The 19670-nt window shown below is 45.3% G+C and overlaps 2 protein-coding genes across 2 annotated transcripts in view; both read right to left on the bottom strand.

The window, feature by feature from the left end:
• ADAP1 (ArfGAP with dual PH domains 1) overlaps positions 1 to 12079 on the bottom strand; it is a 117411-nt gene extending 105332 nt beyond the window's left edge. Inside the window, exon 1 of the mRNA XM_067550897.1 lies at positions 11808 to 12079. The gene's annotated coding sequence lies outside the window, so the exon portion shown is untranslated. The remainder of the gene's footprint in view (positions 1 to 11807) is intronic.
• A 2722-nt stretch (positions 12080 to 14801) lies between these two features.
• COX19 (cytochrome c oxidase assembly factor COX19) lies at positions 14802 to 17612 on the bottom strand. Its single transcript, XM_067551480.1, has 3 exons — positions 17414 to 17612; positions 16410 to 16521; positions 14802 to 15309 (listed from the first exon to the last, which is right to left on the bottom strand). Exons 1-3 carry the CDS (start codon positions 17493 to 17495, stop codon positions 15222 to 15224), a joined length of 282 nt encoding a protein of 93 aa, XP_067407581.1. The 5' UTR covers positions 17496 to 17612; the 3' UTR covers positions 14802 to 15221.
• Positions 17613 to 19670: the final 2058 nt, after the last annotated feature.

Raw genomic sequence — 19670 nt, 5'->3', positions numbered from 1 at the left:
CATCCCCTGCCACAATGCAAGAAAAACTGTGTAGTAAAAATCCCATTCCAAACTTCAGATGAGGAGAACAAAAAATGCACGGGAGGAGAGAGGACAGCGGCCCGTCATAGGAAGAGAGAGGGAGGTTGAGGTGTTATAACTATGGGACCCAAAGCAGTCAATGCCTCGGAAATAAAGGGCCCTGATCCTCTTTCACTTGTACCAGCTTTACACAGGAGTGAAGTCATGGAGTTATACTTGATTTACATTTTGTTAACTCCATAGATTTCATTGGAGTTATGTACTCCTGATTTATGCCAGATCCAGAACCTCAGTCCAACAGCGTAACTCCATTAAAGTCAACAATGCTATGCCGATTGACAGCAGCTCGGCTCTGGCCTTGTCATGCCATGGATTTCAGAGGAGTTACTCCTGCTGTACACAAACGTGGAGGAGGTCCTACTATCATTCTGCCCATGGTTCTGATTCAATACCCACTAAAGTCAGTGGGAGCCTTTCCAGTGACTCCAACAGGTGCTGGATCAGCTCAGAGAGTACGACCAGCTGCATGAGTTTAGCAAGCTTACATCTGCTCCCAATGAAGACAACAGCAAAGCTCCCACCAGCTCCGCTGGAGGTGAGATCATTTCTGGCACTATGCTGTCCTCACACCGACTGCCTCTGTCTCTCCATTGTCAATCAGCATTTTTAGTCAGATTTAATTAAAAATTGATAATATTTTAAACCCCCTTTTAACCCAGCAAATATTTTCTGAATCGCAAAATAGTGGCCTTAGTAAACAGGCATGATGAGTTTGATCTTCAGAAGTGCTGAGCTCCAACCCCTCAAAATGAAGTCAGTGGGAGCTAAGGGTGCTCCGCACCTTTGGAAATGCTGGCCTATGTGGCAGAATTACACTCAAGCCGAGAAACACTGGAAGTTTCATAGGAATCTTTCCACCTCGGAGCCTTTTCCTTTTGCCGACACTTTGAAAATATATGACCAAGACTACCAAAAACAAGCCATCTTTCCCTCCCCAGTGTCGGCTCTTTCCTCTCTGGGATTTCGACTGCTTTCCTTTTATTATGGAGGAGCCATTTGCACTGTTAAACAGTTACAGCTGTGTCAGCATTTTCCATTATGAAATTCTATTTTCAGGCTTTACTGGCCATAAAAATCTCTTCTAGGCTGCTACTGGCAAGAGCCGAGAGCTGTTGTTTTACAAAATAAAAATCCATCGGTCTGGTATTGGGAATTACATATGACAAGTGCAAAAGCAGCAGTCCCAGAGGGGGGAATTTAAGGTACACCTAGGTGAAATCAAGAGGACATATTAGCCTTAACATACTGAGATTTAATAACTCAAAGAGGCTGAGGGAAAGTGTCTAAGGCACCAGTCCTGCAATGGTTAAATCAATGCTATGATTATGCAAGGAGAAAGGTATTAAACTCAAAGCCTGCATGTGATCCTAAAGGTATTCACTCTGTTACACAAGTCAACAGTTCATAACAAATGCATGTACAGCAAACCCAAACCGAAATTTCCATAATTCAGGTAGACAGTAACTGCATACAAGCGAAACTTATCTGGAAAGGCCGTCGTTAGCGTCCCGATGAGCATAAGAGAGGCAGCCCTGAGCCCTCGCCATTACAGTTTTCCTTAGCAGCAGACAGGTAAAAAAGCAGTTCCTCACACAAATGCTAATGGAATCAATAGCAGTTACACTGCGGTCTTCTTGTTAAATAGACCAAACCTCCGGGGTTTCTCTTTTTAAGATATTCTTGTTTCTTGGATGTTTAAGTTCCATACATAGACAAAAGATGAGCTTCAGAGAGAGCAGCAGTATGAGTGGAGCCCAGGATGGGGAAGTCCTGAGTTCTAGTCCCAGTCCTGACATTGACTTCCTTCTGTGACCTTGAGCAAATCTCCAGTTTCTCTCCCTGTAAAACAGGGACAATAACCCTCAGCTACCCCCCCTGAGAGGTCATGAGGGTGGATTCGTGTGCGTCAAGTGTTGCCAAGACCAAGCAGGTTATGAAAGTGCAAAGGAAAATTTGGTCAAGTAGCAAAATAACAATCTTCGGCCCTACTGCTGCAAGCTGCTTTGCGGGCAGACCCCTGCACCTGCACCAAAGAACACAGTGGGCATCCACGTAAATGCAGGACTCCACCCAGATGGGGCTGCTTGAGGACCAGGGCCTGAGTGATTTCATCATCGCTGCATTCCAGTAGCACCTGGTCCTTCTCAAAAGCACAGTGCCACAAGTACAGAGACATGGACTGATGGTGAGCCCTGTCCACCTGTTGGCTGACAGTCACACAAGCAAACCAATTGACTTCCCAGGAACTACTAGTGCAAGCAAGAGTGAGAGAACAGGAAAAGTTAGGCTGGTGGCAGGCAGGAGGAAGGTGAAGAGCTTGATTTCGCTGCTGCTTCTGGGAGGTTTGTCTAGGTTCATTGATTGATTTAACCCACATTTTTCATCTGTTACCATAGCAGCCAGGGAGCTCTGCCACCAACCACACCCTGGTCATTTCCATTTTCTCCACACACTGTTTGGAATTCTGAATCTCAGGTCCACTCACTTCTACACAGTGCTCGAGAGGAAATCATGAAAGGGAAAGTTAATGGCCACAGATGCTTTTCAAAGTCCCTCTGTCACATGCTCAGCAGGGCCTTGAAGTTTGTTCACCAAGCCTGAGAAGGACCGAAACGCTGCTGCCAGCTCTGCAGTCCAAATAATCCACTTACACTTAGAAATCGGTATGTGGAGGTGTGAATTCTTCTTGGTTACTGCAAAGCCAGGTCGGTATCTGAACTATCCCAGGAGAGTGGGGAGCCAAAGGGAACAATAGAAGGTGATTATGTTATTTGGTGCTTTTGGGAAAGTTGTCTATTTGTATTCCTGTGCTTTGTAACATAAACTATATGACACTACATGAAACTCACATAGGTGTGCGGATCCTTTGTAATTATTGTACAGAACCAGTTTTGTATGTGTAAAATATTACATCTAGGGGGCCACATCCTCTGCTGGAGTAAGATGGCCTATCAATGGGCCCAGGTCTGCTCTCACTTACAGCAGGGGAAATTAGGAGTAACTCCTAAAACGTCAAGGCCTGATTCTGTTCTCGTTTACACCACTGTTACTCCACTGACTTCAGCAGAGTTACTCCTAATTTACAGCGATGAAAGTGAGAGCAGAATTGGCCCAGTGGGGGAAAGTTGAAGTGAGTGAGAGGAAACTCAGATCCTAAGTATGTATCAGCTTTATTCAAGAGAAACTGACATGATTACTCAGTGCTGGTGATCATCCATTCATTCCAAGTAAAAGATGGCAGCAGGACAGGTTCCACAGTATACAGCATGCAAAGCAAGCACTTACTGGGAAAATTGCTTTTGTTCAATTCCAGTAATTTAATCTCTTCCTATTCAAATGCACATCCTTCCAGCCGGCTATTTGCATGGCATAATGTCTCACTGCGCGGAAAGTGAAAGTAAGCATGCCAAGAGCTGAATCCTGTATGTAGATGCGAAATTGGAGGCTACTGTAAGTGATGCAACACATAAGTGATGCAACATAACACTACCTCCAAGCAAGACCATGGCAGGATCATTTTGTGATTGAGAGAGAAAAAGGAAGTAGCAATAATAGTTCATTTCTGGCCCTAGTACTCCAGAAAGAGGACAGGTGTTGGGCCGGGATCAATTCACGTACCCACAGTTGGGTACCCAATAACCGTACCAGTGAAGACTAGGATTCAATCTCTTCAATGGCTCATGTCAGTGCCAAGTGCAAGTTCTGTATTCTTAGTGATTTGCCATATAATCTGTCTAATGCTAAGAGGCCTTGCTCCCAGAATCCTTTAGCACTCAGACTTACCAAGGTTTATTAGACTTATGTCAACCACAGTGATTTATAGTAATTTAGTATCGTCCCAACAACAGGCCTTTTAAAAACTTGGCACAGAGAAGAGACAAGTAGTAAATCATTATAATAATAATATGGCATGTGTGTCAGTCTGTCTTCCAACAATGTTTTGTACCACTGTCCTCTGACTGCTGGATTGTCAGAGCCATTCAAATATATGAGACCATGTTGCCCTCTGGGGCTAAATGCTAGTACTGCTTAGCATGGACCTGGATACAGCATTAGGCAGAACGTAAGGTGCAGTTCTCTGAAAAGGTGCTGTTTGACAGAGGAAAGAAGCAGAGTTGGTTGGAGAAGGGTGGCAATGTTCCCTTCAATTTTCTCCCCCAAAATGTTTCATAGAAAAAACTCATCATAATTCCAAAAAGTTTAATCAGCTCTAAGTCCCAATCCTGCCTCTCTCATACTCTATGGCAAAATATCTTTGGGAAGGCTTTAATAGGGCATCCAACATACAATATAACCAAAAATATTTGCTGTACCCTTTTTATATTTGCTTTCAGTGATTACTTCTAGCAAGAAGGGGCAACACTGCTTCCACAACCAAAGCCATGTGGGCGCATGAAGACAACATTATGAAAACCTGAAGCCAAAGCGCTTCAGTACTACAATAAGCAGGTGCAAAAAATTAACTGTTTTACAAAAGGTTATAAACGTGATCCAAGACAGCTTGGAAAACGGCAGGAAAGAGACGGTCAGAGCAACCATTTCCAGGCTTTTTGTACCCATGGATTCTTTAGATCAGCTGCTTGCCCAGGAGACCTCTGCAAGAGTGCTTTAATAAACTTTTATAGGTGCCAACTTGATTCCAAATACCAGCCAGCCCAGGTTATTACTGCAGCAGTGGGTTTAATATATAGTCAGCCCACATTATTAGTGCCACTGGAGTGATTTGCTGTACCAGCCAGCCCAACCTATTAGTGCCAGAATGATTTAAAATACCAGCCAGCTCAAGATTCAACAATAAACAACAACAGCCTGCTTATCACTTACACACACTAAGTGGTAGCCCAAATGAAGCCATCAATCCAGAACCCTCTCTGCTTTAAATCAGCCAGGCTAGCTGGCACCGGAGCAGCTACTCCTGCAAGTTTCCTGGAATGAATATTTAAGAAGCTGGGGACAGAGACTCCAGGAAAAAATCATTCCTCCCTTCCCTGATGCTTTTTGGAGGATCGGGATAAACTCTGGGATTTCCCCGGCACCCCATTTCCCCAAGCAAATGCCCTACATAGATTCTTTCTACGTAGGTTCCTTATACCACACACATCACACATCTCCCCAGAGAAGGAGGGCTGGATGTAGCTCCGTCTAGAGTGGCTCAACTTTATTCCCATGCTGTCCACTTCTGTGTGACACAAGGCACTTTTTTGGAGCTATGTTTGCTGCCTCTGCAATGCTCCCAGATCCTGCCAGCTCAGGGAGGCAGGGACTGAGCAGAAGACCAAATTCAGCTCACCTGCATGCTATCACATTGAGTTGCAACAGACGCCACAGCGGGGCATGCTAGGATAGAGTGTCATAATCTATCCACATAGACCAGAACCACCAGAGCCAGCGATGGCAACAATGTCAGTGTATTGGCACTCCTGGTTGAGCTCATCGGAGGGTGGTGTGCACAGGCATAACAGTACTGGCCATGGTAAAAACATCTATCGAGATTGGACAGCTGCAGGTTGTCTGGACAGAGACGGCATGACAGAAACATACAGCCAGGATACGGGCACATGCTGATGCTGCCTTTGTAGCGTGCCTGAGTTCACGCTCTGGAGATGTACACACACTGGGTCAGACTATGGGCCCCTGAAAATGTGTGCTCTGAAAGCGGCTAGGACACAGCACAGGGTGGGGAACTGAAAGGGTTAGTGACACCCTTCCCATGCCTTTTAGTCAGCAGCCTGCCTAAACTGAACCCACAAACTAAAGTCAAGACACAGAAGCCCAAGTGCAGAGGGAAGCTACTGCCAAAGGGGAATTGTCTGGTAACACAGGAACGAAAGCGATCCGACTGAGCCAGCTCTTTGACGCACTCCCATGACATTTCGTATTGATATTTACTAATGGTGACTTCGGCCCTCACCTGTTAACGATTATTTCTTCTTGTTCTGCTCAGCATGCTGCTTTCTTAATGATTTTTCTCAGCACTGCCCTGACCTGCAGCTTGCGTACAATGCTGAATGCAGCTTGGGTTTAAAAGTAAGGGCAAGGCTCTCCCCTGGCAGATCTTAATCCTGACTGTCTGTCATCACTGCTTTTCAGAGCTCCCATGAAGTCAGTGGATGTTTCATGGACATGGAGCAAATTATGCGTTCACTGCACTGCCTGAGTAACCCAGTGGGGAAATCCTCAGCGTGACAGCAGGTCATTCCGTAGGTAAAATCCTGGCCCACTGAAGTCCATAGGAGTTCAATCGGGCCAGGACTTCATCCCAAGGCCGCTACTGAGGCATCATGGTTGCAGTAACTCGGGCACCAGTCCTACATCCCCACCCTCCATGAGTGGAAGGAAGGGCTAGTGGGTCCAAATATGCAGGTAGTCCACAAAGCGCAGCATGCCATGGCATGCAGGAGTCTGGACCCTCCCTGCTGGCTCCCCCAAATCCTGCTTTTCCTGGGCAAAAGAACAGCACTGACTCTGCTGTGGTCAGTGTCCTGTGTCTTTGAAGGGGCTGGGGCAGGATTTGTCCCCTAAAGTCTCATAGCAAGTCCACAGGGCAGACCAGCGTCCAGGCCTGTGCCTAAAGTATAGCTGGAAGGATCTTCGGAGGGGGCGGCATGTATTTCTATGCTTTGTCCTGTAATAAGAGCCCTTAACACTCCCAGAGACATTGGGCCAGAGCTTGCTGTAATCTGGAACACAAACCATTTGACAACACAGAATCCTCAGACATTTATGGGGGGGGACCTTCTGTCATTCTCCCAGCTCATTTACACCCGTGTTATTGCCTTCCGCTGTGTTCCTCTTGGTCAGCACAGGTCAGGATCAGGCCATTTGTATCCAGTCTGATAGAACAACCAATTCCCATTCGAAAGGGCTTGCTAGCCCAAGAAGCTAACGGGACCTTCGTCAGCCAGCTTGTGGAAAGCTGCTCTTGAAATTGAAAAAGACAACGCTCGTACCCAGCCCCCTGACAGGAGGGAAACAACCGCCCACATCTTGTGCGTTGTTAAATCACATCGAGTAAAGGAACAAGCCTGAGTCATTCCAACCGATCAGACTCATGACTCTTGATGAACACAGCATTTACTTCTGCATCCAGCTCTCCCTTTTGCTAGGCCATTTCTCACCATTGGCTCCCTAGAAAACTAAGGTTCACTGTTGTGCTACGATTACTGTCAGGTCTGCATGTTGCTTGGAGCATGGCATTCATTCAACCAGCACAGGGTGGGAGTTAGCAAGTGGAAACTGATGCACACACTAGCTCATTTGTTGTTCCCCCCGTTGATTTTACTATCTCCTGAAGAAGAAATGCCATCCAGAATCCAATGGCCAACCTGGTGGGTGCAGAAGCTAGACAGAAAGAGCCATCAGGGGGTTGGCTAAAAAGTCTCATGAAGAACTATGAAAATCTGCCTGTGATGGGGTTTTCCCATCACCTGCTAGAGAAAGGAAAAATACCCATTAAAGACATGCTCCACACTGGTGGGGTGATTGCCCTAGGTGATGATCTCTTAGGCACCTGGGCCTTATAAGCAGTCTGAGAGAGTTCAGTGGAGAGAGAGATAGTGGAGGATGTAGGATGCTCCTGCAGGGGAAGGCCAACAGTTTGGGGTTGACAAACTGAGCCACAGAAGTAGAGCTAAGTCCTGTGGTGGGCCCCTGGAACAAGGGACCAAGTGTCAAGGGAGGTAGTCCTGGGGCCTGTGTTACAGCAGGGGAACAGGGAATAGAAAAGGCCCAGAGGGAGCAGGAAAGGCTTCTGTGAGGGAGTCCTGAGTTATGGCCTCCGAGAGCAAAGAAATGAAGAACCCCCCAAGAAGAACTGTGAGTTGAGCCCAGAAGAGACGAAGGACCTTTTGTTTATGTTGGAACTTTGCGTGTTCCAGAACTCACTTGTATATGACCTGGCCAGCACCGCAGAAGACCCAGCGAGAGCCAGGCCATTGAAAGCCTGCAAAAGTGGCCACCAGGGGAGTGCCAGGAATGAAGACCTCTGGCAACTTCCCTGATGTAAGGACGTGCTACTCAAGGTGAGGATGTGCCATTATGCTGCCAATGCACCATAAGAACAGTGGGCCCCAGGAAATTAAAGCACATGCTGTGGCTTAACAGGAACGCTGCATGCCTACGCAGCTGAGTTGGATTGCTATCTGCGAAGCCTTTGTCTCTAGCAATGACGCTGATGTGTTGCGTTGGAAGCCATATGGCGTTATCAGCTAAATTCCAAAGCATTTTATCATGAAAGCTGCAAGCCAAAAACCCCTCTCTGCTATGCTGATGGAAGTACAACTTTGCCAGAGTTCCTCAAAGAAACAGGCATGATTAAAAAACCTGGGAGTGGGGCACTTGCCTCCCGTTTGTGCTTTTGCAAATCTCCCTCTCAGTTTTTAACCTGGACCTAAGGATACAGATTTCTGTGGATAAAAGTCTTGAGACTTAGGATCAAATTAATCAAGCCAGGTTCATGGTCTGTCCGGAATATTTCACTGAGGATACACTTTGGTGTGGCGGAGTTGGAGCAATCCACACTCACGAAACATTTCATGGAGCTCTTGTAAATGGTATCAGAAGTTAGACAGCCCGTGTTTTAGTGGAGGTACAATTCGTTCCCAGGTGGCATGAATGAGAGAAGTAAAGAAATGCACTGACATTCATTAGGAACAGGAAGGCTCTGTGTGGCAAGACTTTCCAATGCGTGTGTACCACCAGGAAGTTCTCTGCTTAATAGGCAGATAGTTTCCTTTCCTGCTAGTCAATCACTGTCCTTTTTTCCTGGAATTAACATTGTTGCTATCACCAGTTCAGTTCCACTAGCAACAGGAGTGATGGAATTCTAGCCGAAAGAAGGCATTAACCATTGTGTTGTCTAACCTTGCTCAGGGTAGATCTAGATGACCTGCTGGTAAAATATACTAGTGTCTGCCTGGCACCCTGTGTAAACTAGCACCCCTATGGTTGCTAGCACTGAATGAGTGGTAACAAGAGTGGGGGAGAGGGAACGCTAATGTGGACAGACACACAGTGCTGTAAATTGTAACATGGACAAAGGCATACTCTCTGTGAGCGCTCGCCATCTTTAGGCCTTCTAGAAAAACAATGTAATGACAGCTGGTAGTAAATACTATGCCCAATAGTCAGGAGATGTGTAACCCTGAAATAGACAAGGAAAACAGGAGACAATTCATAGGAAAAAAATTCAGAGGAGGAGACAATGTCACCTTGCATATCACTCCCCATGCACAGTGCTGAATGTTTACCCTAGTGTTTATGAATGGCCATTTTAATGGGTTTCTTGTACTATAGATCCCACTTGCAGACTGATCAAATGCACCACAGACAAATAAATCCCAATGTTAATAGCAATGGAATAATAATAATCCTTCTCTGGCAGGCGTCGTGTTCAAAGGGCTTCTCAGATAGTAACTCAGCTTTGCAAAAATTCAACCCATCCATTTACCCAGCTGAGTGTATTTTTTTGGGTGAGCAAAATATCAGTTGGGTTTTTTCCCCCCATTGTCATCAGTGTGACAGAAGGAGGGCAAGTAGATTTTTTTGCCTGGGCTGATAGTTTTACAACCATTTTGCAAGGCTAATATGTGCTGTACAGAATACAAACAGTTATAGGGCATCCCGCCAAAGAGTTGTTGCCTTAGGCTAGTAGTTGTCAGCTTTTTTCATACTGTGAGCCCATGTCAGAAGAGAAAGTTTCAGGCCTCGTCTCTCCACAAAGAAAGGCTGTGTGGTTGAGACCTCCATGAGAACCCATGCATCAGGCCTATTTGGCAAGTCTCACGCTTCTAGAGACCCCCCCCCCCCTTCATCTGACTGATGCCGGTGCTCAGGTATGGTTCCAGACAGGTGAACAAAAAGGCCACAGGATCGCACAGGCTGCAGAATGAAGAGCCGACAGCTCTTTGCAGCTGAGGCCACTGTGGCTCCTTATGCCCAGGAAGCTGGGTAGGTGGATGTGCTAGCCAGCTCACTTCCTGTGGCCTGAATGCACCAAAGTGTCTGATTACTGTGTCTTTTCATCTGTTTTGTATTTGTCCCTTTTTCAATGCAATCAGGTGAAAAGTTCCCAGGAGACTTTTTTTGCCTGTAATCTCTCCTATATCATATTGCTATAATGTAGGTTGCTATAATGAACCAGAACACAGCTGAAAATACACTCCCCCTGATGTGGTGTCTGAGTTTAAGAACTGTTTGATTCTGCTTAACAAAGATAAATGGAGTGGGAACTCACCTCTCAAAACTATAAAATACTGTGTAACAGCAGCAGCAATATTGTAATGAGCTTACTTAGGACCTGATCAGCTTCCAAGGAAGTCAATGGAAAGATTCAATGGCGATGGATCAGGCCTTATATAGTACTTTTCATAAAAGGAGTTCCAGCCGCTTTAAAAATGTTAATTAACCCTTCTCATGTCTGTGAGACAACCAAGTCCTGATATTCACATTACATGGGTGGATAATTTGAGGCACTGAGAGGTTAAGATCGCAAGACAAGTCCAAAAAAAGAATTGGCTGATGGCAATACTCACTTTGGGGAAATAATTGCAATATTCAAATTTAAAAGGTTTTGGCTAAACTGACTTTAATAATAATCAAGATAGACCTTGGGTGAGGCTGTCATTAGATACAGGGCTCCGAATTTTATTGAGCTAGAGCCCCCAGGGGTTCATTGTGATTGGAATATAAACTAGTAGAAAACCTGGCATTACCACGTGAATGAAACCACATAGAAAGGAAAACTGGAGACATTAATAGATTAAGGTGGCTTAAATAAATGGTTTGATTTCCACTAATGCACCAGATAGCTTACTCCTAAATGCACAATACTGACTCCTGCACTGGCTATTTCTTTTTCCATACCAGCTAGAACTACATTTAGCTTAGTAGTTTGAAGACTGAAGTATCACAGCTGATTCCTACACAGCAACCATTTGAATCACCACAGTTGTCCCAGCTTTCCACTAGGTGGCACTTCACTACAGCTTTTGTAGGTGAAGGAAGGTGGTTGAACACTCAGAAGCCAAATCCCCCCTTAGGACTCTTACATGGAGATCAGTGTTTAGGCACAGAATCCACATTGTTTCTCGTGCCAGGAGCAGGACAGTGGCACGCTAACTCCATTCTGTTACAGGAGGAGACCACTCACCAGTCCTTTCAGAATACACCCTACCAGAAGAGGGGCTCCTGTTTAGAGTTTGCTCCTGGATCTAGGAAGAGGAAGATAAACCACTCACTCATTAGTTTGCTTGGGTTTATATGCAGGTGTCACTTTAAACCATGCCCAGGAGGCACAAATCCTGATCCTACAAGCAGAGTTGAAGTTTAAAAGGAGCTTGTCTGGCAAAGTATGGCCCAGATTGCTGCAAGACCAGTGGGAATGGACGCGAGGAGGGGAGGAGGGTGGAAGGAATTCTGGGAAGTTTCACTTGCAGTGTTGTTCTCCCAAGTTGTTCTATGGAGATGGGGAAGGGACTTGTCTCCCTATGGAATGAGCTGGGGGCTCATCCTCAAAACCCATAGAGGCCCCAGGCCTTAGAATGCCCGCCCTTCCCACCACGCCTCAGTTGCACTGGAGCATCTCTATCAAGACCTTTCCCACACCATGGCTGTCCTGGGGTCCACCTTAAAGCCTGACATACACCACAGGCTGTATTGCCTTCTCCAGGTAATCTCCACAGAGCCCGAGGATGTGTGCCTCCACCCCTACCCAGCCAACTACTTACCACATAGCCCCAGCTGCAGGGAACCCTCTGCGGAGTCTTGGTCCCAGGGGGACGGTGCCGGTGGAGCTGACTGACCTCTTTGCACAGGCAGGGAAAGATGCATTGGTGGATTAGGGGAATGAGAATTGAGTCCAATAAGGAGTGGCAGGGCACCTCAAAATTCTCAGCCCCACACTTCTGTCCTCCGTTGAAAGATGCAATATGCTGTACCATTCCTCAATGGTTTTTTTGTGGTCCAGTCAGTTGATGGTGGGCTGGGACCCTCTGGCCATGGCAACGGCAACAGCCTTTTTGCAGTCAAAGAAACCCACTACAAACTTACTGGCAGCATCTAGGGAGCTGCTTTGTTGGGCCGTCTCCACAGCAATTTAAACTGGTTTTGGTCCTATCAAACCTGTTGCAGCTGGCCCAAGTTTTGGGTTTCAGAGCTTACCAACCAGAGAAATGCCCTGCCTCAAATAACAATAAATGGATCAGCTGAGTTTAAAATTAAGCACCTTTTATCATTCCGGCTCATGAGATGCAATTCAACCATCCAGGGCTTTAGTAACAGTTTTATTTCCCTTGCTCTTTAATTTATATGGTTACAGAAGCAGGATCTGAGGCATGTTTCTCCTAATACAACAAAACCATGGAGTAACTTTCTCCAATTACTATGCAGAATAAAATCTACAGCCAAAACCAACTCTACCATTGAGAAAAATCTGGTTTATTCTACGGCCACCAGTGGGCTCCTTTATTTCCTGAGGGGATTCTCTTCCCCTTATAATATCTGGGGAGCATGGAGGCATGAAATTTGATTTCTTTCTTCCAAAGATACTGGAGATTATTTTAATAACTTTCTTTCGCGCTATTTCTCTGAAAATCTCTCATCCAGGGGTTTAATATAAAATCCTTTAATATCTGTTTTACCAATAAAAATCTCTGATTTCTTCCCTGTAAATGTATTAATCTAAGTAAAGGATATTATTTAAACAATGAAAGAAAATGATGCAAAAATATGGATGCAAGTGTACAGTCTGTTTTCAAACATGGATGCCTTTAGATTGTTGACGGTCTGTTCAAATTGGACTAGGTTGGAACAACATAAATATTGGGAGAGAGGAAGGTGTATCTGTCCAGTTGGACATTCAAGAGAGGGCCAGAGAAGTAGACAGATGCAACAAGGTTAACAGAAAGAGAAGGTAAGAAGCATCAAATACGGATTGTAAACTTAAAAAGAAAGACCAGCATGAACTAGGGTGCATTACTATTGGTTCAGCACCACCAGTGTGCTCATCCCTAGACAGATCAACAGCAGACCCCGCCCCACATTATTTACAGACTCATAGCTACATGGGATGCTTTAGAAAAACCAAATACACAGAGGATTTAGGGGCTGATTTTGTGTGTTTGCAGCTTTTTATTTTTGAATTTTAAACCCACTTCCAGAGGGCCATCTGGCTGGCCAAACCTTATTCGTGCAAACTTTTGGATTAAATTCACTGTTAATTATCAGTATCAACTACGACTCATTTTCCTTTGAGTATGAGAAATGGCTCTGCCTCTGAGGAAATCTACAAAGAAGCAACAAAGTTCTTAGAGGCGACATCCGCACTATGAGTACTATGGCAGCATAGCTACACCACTGCAATGCTGTAGCATACGCACACAGACGACAGCGATGGACAGGGAGTTTCCGTCACTGTAAGAACTCCATTTCCCTGAGTTATGGTAGCTATGTTGACAGAAGCATTTTTCTGTTGACTTAGCTGCATGTGTGTTGGCTGTTAGGTCAGCATATCTACAGCACTCAGGGACACGGAGTCTTCACTCTTGAGTACCAAAGCTATGTTGACCTAAGTGTAAACCAGGCCTCAGATCCAACATATAGATTTCACTGAAAATGTATATTACTGTTTTGTAGTAATGCCAATCACCATGACATCCAAGCACCCCTTGCAGCATTGCATTAGCAAAATGAAATCACTCATTGATTTTTCTGGAGCCAAACTTTTAAGCATGTTTTCTTACCTACGCTTAGAATTTTTCTTCTGCTTCTGCTTTTAATATACATGTTTTGCTTTCAAAGCTGTAGAATGTAAGAAGAGAGATGAAGTATCATTTCTGAGAAGCAACACAGAGCCACACCCTGGACGATATCCTGGAACTCTCAATGAGCCCCAAATTCATGTTTATTGTAGAGATGCATCCAGGGCTGGCCTTAGACCAAATGATGCCCCCTACCGCCCATTGTTAAACTTTTGAATATCTTATCTTTTATTGCATTTGTAGCCCATTTCACAGAATACCTGAAACATTACTTCAAACATTCTATTTTTCTTTTGTTGTTAACAACAAAAACAGTACCCGGAGCTTAGCAACCCCCGAACCTGGCACCCCAGGTGGTCTCCTGCCCTAAATCCCGCCCTGCATGCATCTATATGCTGTCCCTGCATAGTCTGGTTTCTCCAGAGATATCCAAGGGAAGCTGTAGCAGGTCAGACACAATACACCCATTGGACTAGAAGCAAAGAAACTCCACCGTTAAGGAGCTATATACTGTTATAAAGTAGACTCAGGTGTATGTTTTTATACTGCTTTTAAAGGGGAGTAATGTATGATATGACTAGTGTAAGAAATTGATAACAACGTGCAACATTCTCATGGTGGTGAAAAAGAAAAGTTGCACAATCAGGACCTAAGTGGTCGCTATAGTCACACAGAAGGGAAGAGGGGAAATCTCCAAGGAAAGGAAATTTAATACAAATATTTGTTTTAAAAAAAACAACACATGCATCGCATGCTATATAAGCATCCTATTTCAAGCTGATTCGTGTACCAGTGCTGTGAGCAAGTTATAACAAACGGCACCATGTTCACCTTTAACAATAATCTACATTTTGAGATTTCAACAATAAAATTATGTTTTGATGTCCACTTACAGAAGCATGGAAGAGAATAAAATTAGTCATGCATTTGTAATTAACAGAAGAAAGAAAGCAGGCCTGAGTCTCCTATTAGTAAAACCAGCTTTTTTATTTTATAATACAATTTGCCCATACAAGAGATTTTACCTTTTAGACCCATTTCTAGTGGAGAATCTTTGCTATTTCAAAGAATTGCTTATCTTTAACAGAATAATAAAGAATGATTTGATAAGTGGCATTTGTCTGCTCTGATGTAAATTGTTATGGCTCTGAAAGCCTATGCTAAGGAATTAACTACACATTATTTGTTTCTCGTGAAATTGATAATATAATGGTATTTTCTAAGGAAAGCATTTTTATTCTTTCAGATATCTTACTTTAGAATAAAGAGCTTCAGTTTTCCCCCAACCCTTTAGGGAATATATTACAATATAATACAGAATGTACAATATGTACTGCAATACTGTTAGGATTTCCATACGTGGGTAAAGTTGTCTTTTCTTCATTATAATTTATTGTGCTTTGCTTCTAATTTCTCATCTATTAGGTCTTTGAATCCCAATTTTTCCAATGGTTCCTTAGCCATAAGTTGCCTAAATAAAAAACAAAACAAACCATAAATTGCAAAATATGCTTCATTACCAACTTAGCAATATCACTTTCTAATTCACTAGTAATAATATCACTTAAAACAGTATTTACTTTTAAAGGACCCAACAGTGTTGCTGAGAAAACATTAACCATTTACCCCTCTCCATCTCTTTCAGACAAACTACCAAGACCTCACATGATACCAATTTAGGAACAGCAATGTCTAATCCCATACTGACAGACAATAATAGGCTGCTTGGAAATTGATCGGAGTCTTGGATATGCACAATAGGAGTTAGAGATGATTTTAGTCAGAGTTAGGGCTGAGTTAGAGCTGAGCGCTGTAGAAACCGCTAAGTGTGAAATACTGCATTTCTCTGAAAAATAGTGCCATTTTACTATAGTGGATGTGTGAAAACCAGCACATGCCCCTTCAAAAAGCATTTCAACACTTTCCCCCTCCACCACATTTGAATAACTCAAGAACAGTCTGACATCTGATGAAGTGGGTTACAGCCCATGAAATCTTCTGCCTGCAGAAATTAAATTTGTTAGTCTTTAAAGTGCTACAGGACTCTCGTTGTTTCAGGAACAGGTTAATTTTTTAAACTTTAAGCATGTCACAGATGAGGTCCACAGTGACGAAAAATGCATTTGAGGTTTCTGAGCAAATTGGTTCACAATTAAAAAGAGTTGTATGCATCTGAACTGGCTATGTATCAAAGTGCCATAGGCCCTCAGTGAGGTCTGAGTCTGTGATGACTAAAATTTGAGCTAACACCAGTGGACAAGGATGTTTGTTTTTAAAGAGGATACATGCTCTTTTCATACTTCCATGACTCAAGAAAGGCTTCATGTGAATGACTAGGTGAATTCACTTCTGATGCCTACTGACCTCCAAAGTGGATGTGGTCACTGAAGCTAGCACTAGCAAAAGGGGGGGGGGGAAGGAAAATCAGTCATGTGCAATCTCACAGTGAAATGCAGTCACGCCATAAAAGCATGACACACTCTGGCAATGATGCACACATATGCCAGCCTCACACCAGTGAGCCTGGAGTGAAAACTCATCTGCTGAAATGCTTGTAAGAGACATACTTACCTGTCCATTCTGCATTCTAAATAATCCTTTGATTCCTGTCTGCATAAAGCATTCTCAAAGCTATTCTCTCTCAGACACTTCATGAATTTCTCTTTAAAACCTTTACATTCACCTAGAACAGAAAACAAATTAAAAAATAAAAAAAAGAGCTGGAGTGATGTTCTAGCACTGTTGCAAATTGTAAGGGAGACGCAGGGCAGCACTGGTATGGCTAGATATACCACAAGCTGCACAGAATTGTTTGTGAGTTCACAGACCAACCTGTATGAAAAACCGGGTCTGATCCTGCAAAGCACTAGCCTGAGCAGGTATTAACCCCACGCAGACGAGAACCATGAATCTGCACCCAACACCCACAATTGAGAACAATCTTGCAATTTTTAAGGCAAACAAATATGGGGTCTTATTTGCCTTCCGGTGTTTGATACTTTAAGGGGGTCCCACTGTCAAGCTTTTCTCTGCCACCAGGAGGGCTGGAAAGTGTTTTCCAGGGTGAGCTCTTAGCACACACGTCATCACCTGACTCCGGGGGCTGGGGCTTTAAGATGAATTGCAGCGCTGAGCCCCTCCCTCGCTACCAGACTAGCCCTCAGGCGGCGGGGCTCGGGTGGGCAGCGAGAACAGGCCAGACCCATGGATGGCGCCTTTGGGGGGCCGCCTCCACACTGCACGAGCCCCCCTCCGCACTGAGCAGCTGGAAGGGGGCAGTGACAAGGCCGCTCCGCCCACCCCACCGCAGGGAGCAGCCGGTGTCCCAGGCCTCCCCACCCCGGGCATTATTGGTTACCCGCTGTCTCACGCGGGGCGGGGCGGGCCCCGAGGAGGCTGCGCTGGGGGAGGGGTCGCGCGGGGGGGGGGGCGGGCTGCGCTGAATGCGCTGGGGGAGGGGTCGCGCGGGGGGGAGGGGCGGGCTGCACTGAGCGCGCTGGGGGAGGGGTCGCGCGGGGCGGCTCGCTCCGTCCCCAGAGGGCGGGGAGGGGCCCGATCCCGATCCCGCCGCGCACCGAAGTGATCCAGGGGGAAGGCGCCCTTGTCCGGCGGCCGCGGCTTGAAGCTCTTGTTGCTGAAGTTCATCGCCGTGGACATGGTGGTGGCGGGCTGGGGGCCGGGGTCTCTCGCTACCGGGTTCGGCCTCGGCCCCTGAGATGGCCCAGCCAGGAAGCGCAGCCGAGTGCCGAGTCAGGCCAGAGCCAGCGAGTGCCGAATAGATCCAGGCCGCCCCGCCTTCCGCGCTCCCAGGCTCCCGGCCCCGCCCCCGTGAGCATGGTCGCGTCGCTATGGAAACAACATCAACACGTTCCATCGTTGCTAGGGGCCAGCGTCACCCGGGAAATGGCATTGCCATGGACACACTGGTGGGCAATGACATCATCTGACAATGACATCACCACGCTCTCCCTGCGCCAAGAATGACATCACTGCAGCACTAGCCCCTGCGTGGCCATGGTGTCACCATGGAAATGCCACCATTCTAGCCTCACGCCATCATTGGGCATTGAAGTTGGTTGATCTAAGGGGGCAGCCTCTAGTGGGCACCAGGCCCCCAGGACCAGTGTGAAATAATGCAAATACACATGCCTGGTCCCTGCACCTCTCCATGAGCGCTCACTGCCCATCAGCAACAGCCAGGGCCTGTCCTAGTGAGAGGCCAGGCTCCTTCACAGTATGAAGAGAGGTCCACTCCCTCAGCCCCTCTGCTGTCCTGGATAGCTTACAGTCATCTGGAAAAATTTGGGAGGAGCAGGCAGCTGTGGTAAAGCAGCCCTTAAAGTGACCCTAGCTCAATTGATTGATTTTGGCCAGGTCTGTGCCCCCCATCCTCCTACTTTAAGTGCTGTTCCTGGAACACTCAAGTTTTGATCAGGGGACCAGAGTTTGGGCCTTTATACTCATGTAGGTGAGGTGCTGCATGTGAAACTCATGAAAGGGTTAATGAATGCAAGGCTCCTGCCTCCACTAGTTCTTCATATCAGTGTCCTGTCCTCTAAAGATGTATGCAGGGGAGATGGGGTAGGTGAAGTTCCTGGGGAACCAGATAGACCAGGAATGCCCTTGCCCCAATTAATCTCTATGAAATGAACCATTTCTTTTTCATAAAATTAATTATTTTCCTAATATGCCTCCAGACTCTTCCTCAGCTGTTATTCCAAATGCAACAAACGAGAACAAACTTCAGGAAGAATTGGTTTCAGGAAGGAAAATGAGGAACTGAGTTTTGCTGAAATACTGAGATAGTTATCTAATTTTTAAACCTCGAGATAATCTGTTTGCACTCCTCCTTTTTAATGAATCCAGTGCCTGAATTAAGGAAAAACGCTCTTTGGCAGAGACGCCCCAACAGAATTTCTGTAATAACCCAATCACCTAATTGCTTGATCAACTCTATTATTGTCTGTACTTCTCCAAGCTGTCATATTTCCTAAAAGGTACTGAGCTCCCATCATTTTCTTTGACTTCAACAGGAGTTGTGTGCCACAACCTCACAGGATTAGACCAAGGCGGCTCAATTAAAAACTTTTCCTCCAAGACACTGTAAATATATATAATCACCGGTGAAGTGCTTTGGGAGCCTTTGGGATAAAGGGATTTGAGAGTTGAAGTTCCTGTGAAAAAGGCTGTAGAGGCTACATACAATTTCTACTCTAGATGACCATCAAAGCCTGAAAGACTACAAGGCATGAAATCCTGGCCTGTCAGTCAGTCAATGGGAGTTTTGTCACTGACTTCAGCAAGGCCAGGATTTCACCCAAGATATGTGTACCACAGCAAAGTTCTTCCTCATCCTCCAAAAACCCTTAGCAGCTCAGTCACACACAGTTTAACCTTTAATGCCAAGAACAGGAACTTCCCAGCACATAATTCACCTTCAAAAGTGAATGAGCTAGTGCCTTTTAGTGAAGGATGGAGAATGCTGTAATCTATGCTGGGTAGCCTGATTAGATGATAACAACACAAGCTGTTAGAGATGGGCAGAACTACGTCATTCACAACTGGACTGCCTTTTTTCAAAGTTCAGGGCTGCTTGGATCTGGAGTTTTGGATTAGGTCCGTCTCTACAGAACATGAATAAAGTCAAATAAATACAGCAGCAGCAACTATTACTGCAAGTGACAGCTATACTGTGTATTGTCTGAACATCTTCAGCTCTCATTGTAGAACAAGAACGAGAAATGGTGTCACTTTAACCCAGGCTATTATACTGTTATAATCTTTCTTCATTGCCCATAGCTGAGATTTGGTTTAAGCAGGTGTTTCATCTGT

This window comes from Emydura macquarii, unplaced genomic scaffold, assembly GCF_026122565.2.
Source record: "Emydura macquarii macquarii isolate MOO-44397 ecotype Brisbane River unplaced genomic scaffold, CSIRO-AGI_Emac_v2 contig_1348, whole genome shotgun sequence".
NCBI classification, from domain to species: Eukaryota; Metazoa; Chordata; order Testudines; family Chelidae; genus Emydura; species Emydura macquarii.
This window is presented reverse-complemented; position numbering and strand designations above follow the sequence as displayed.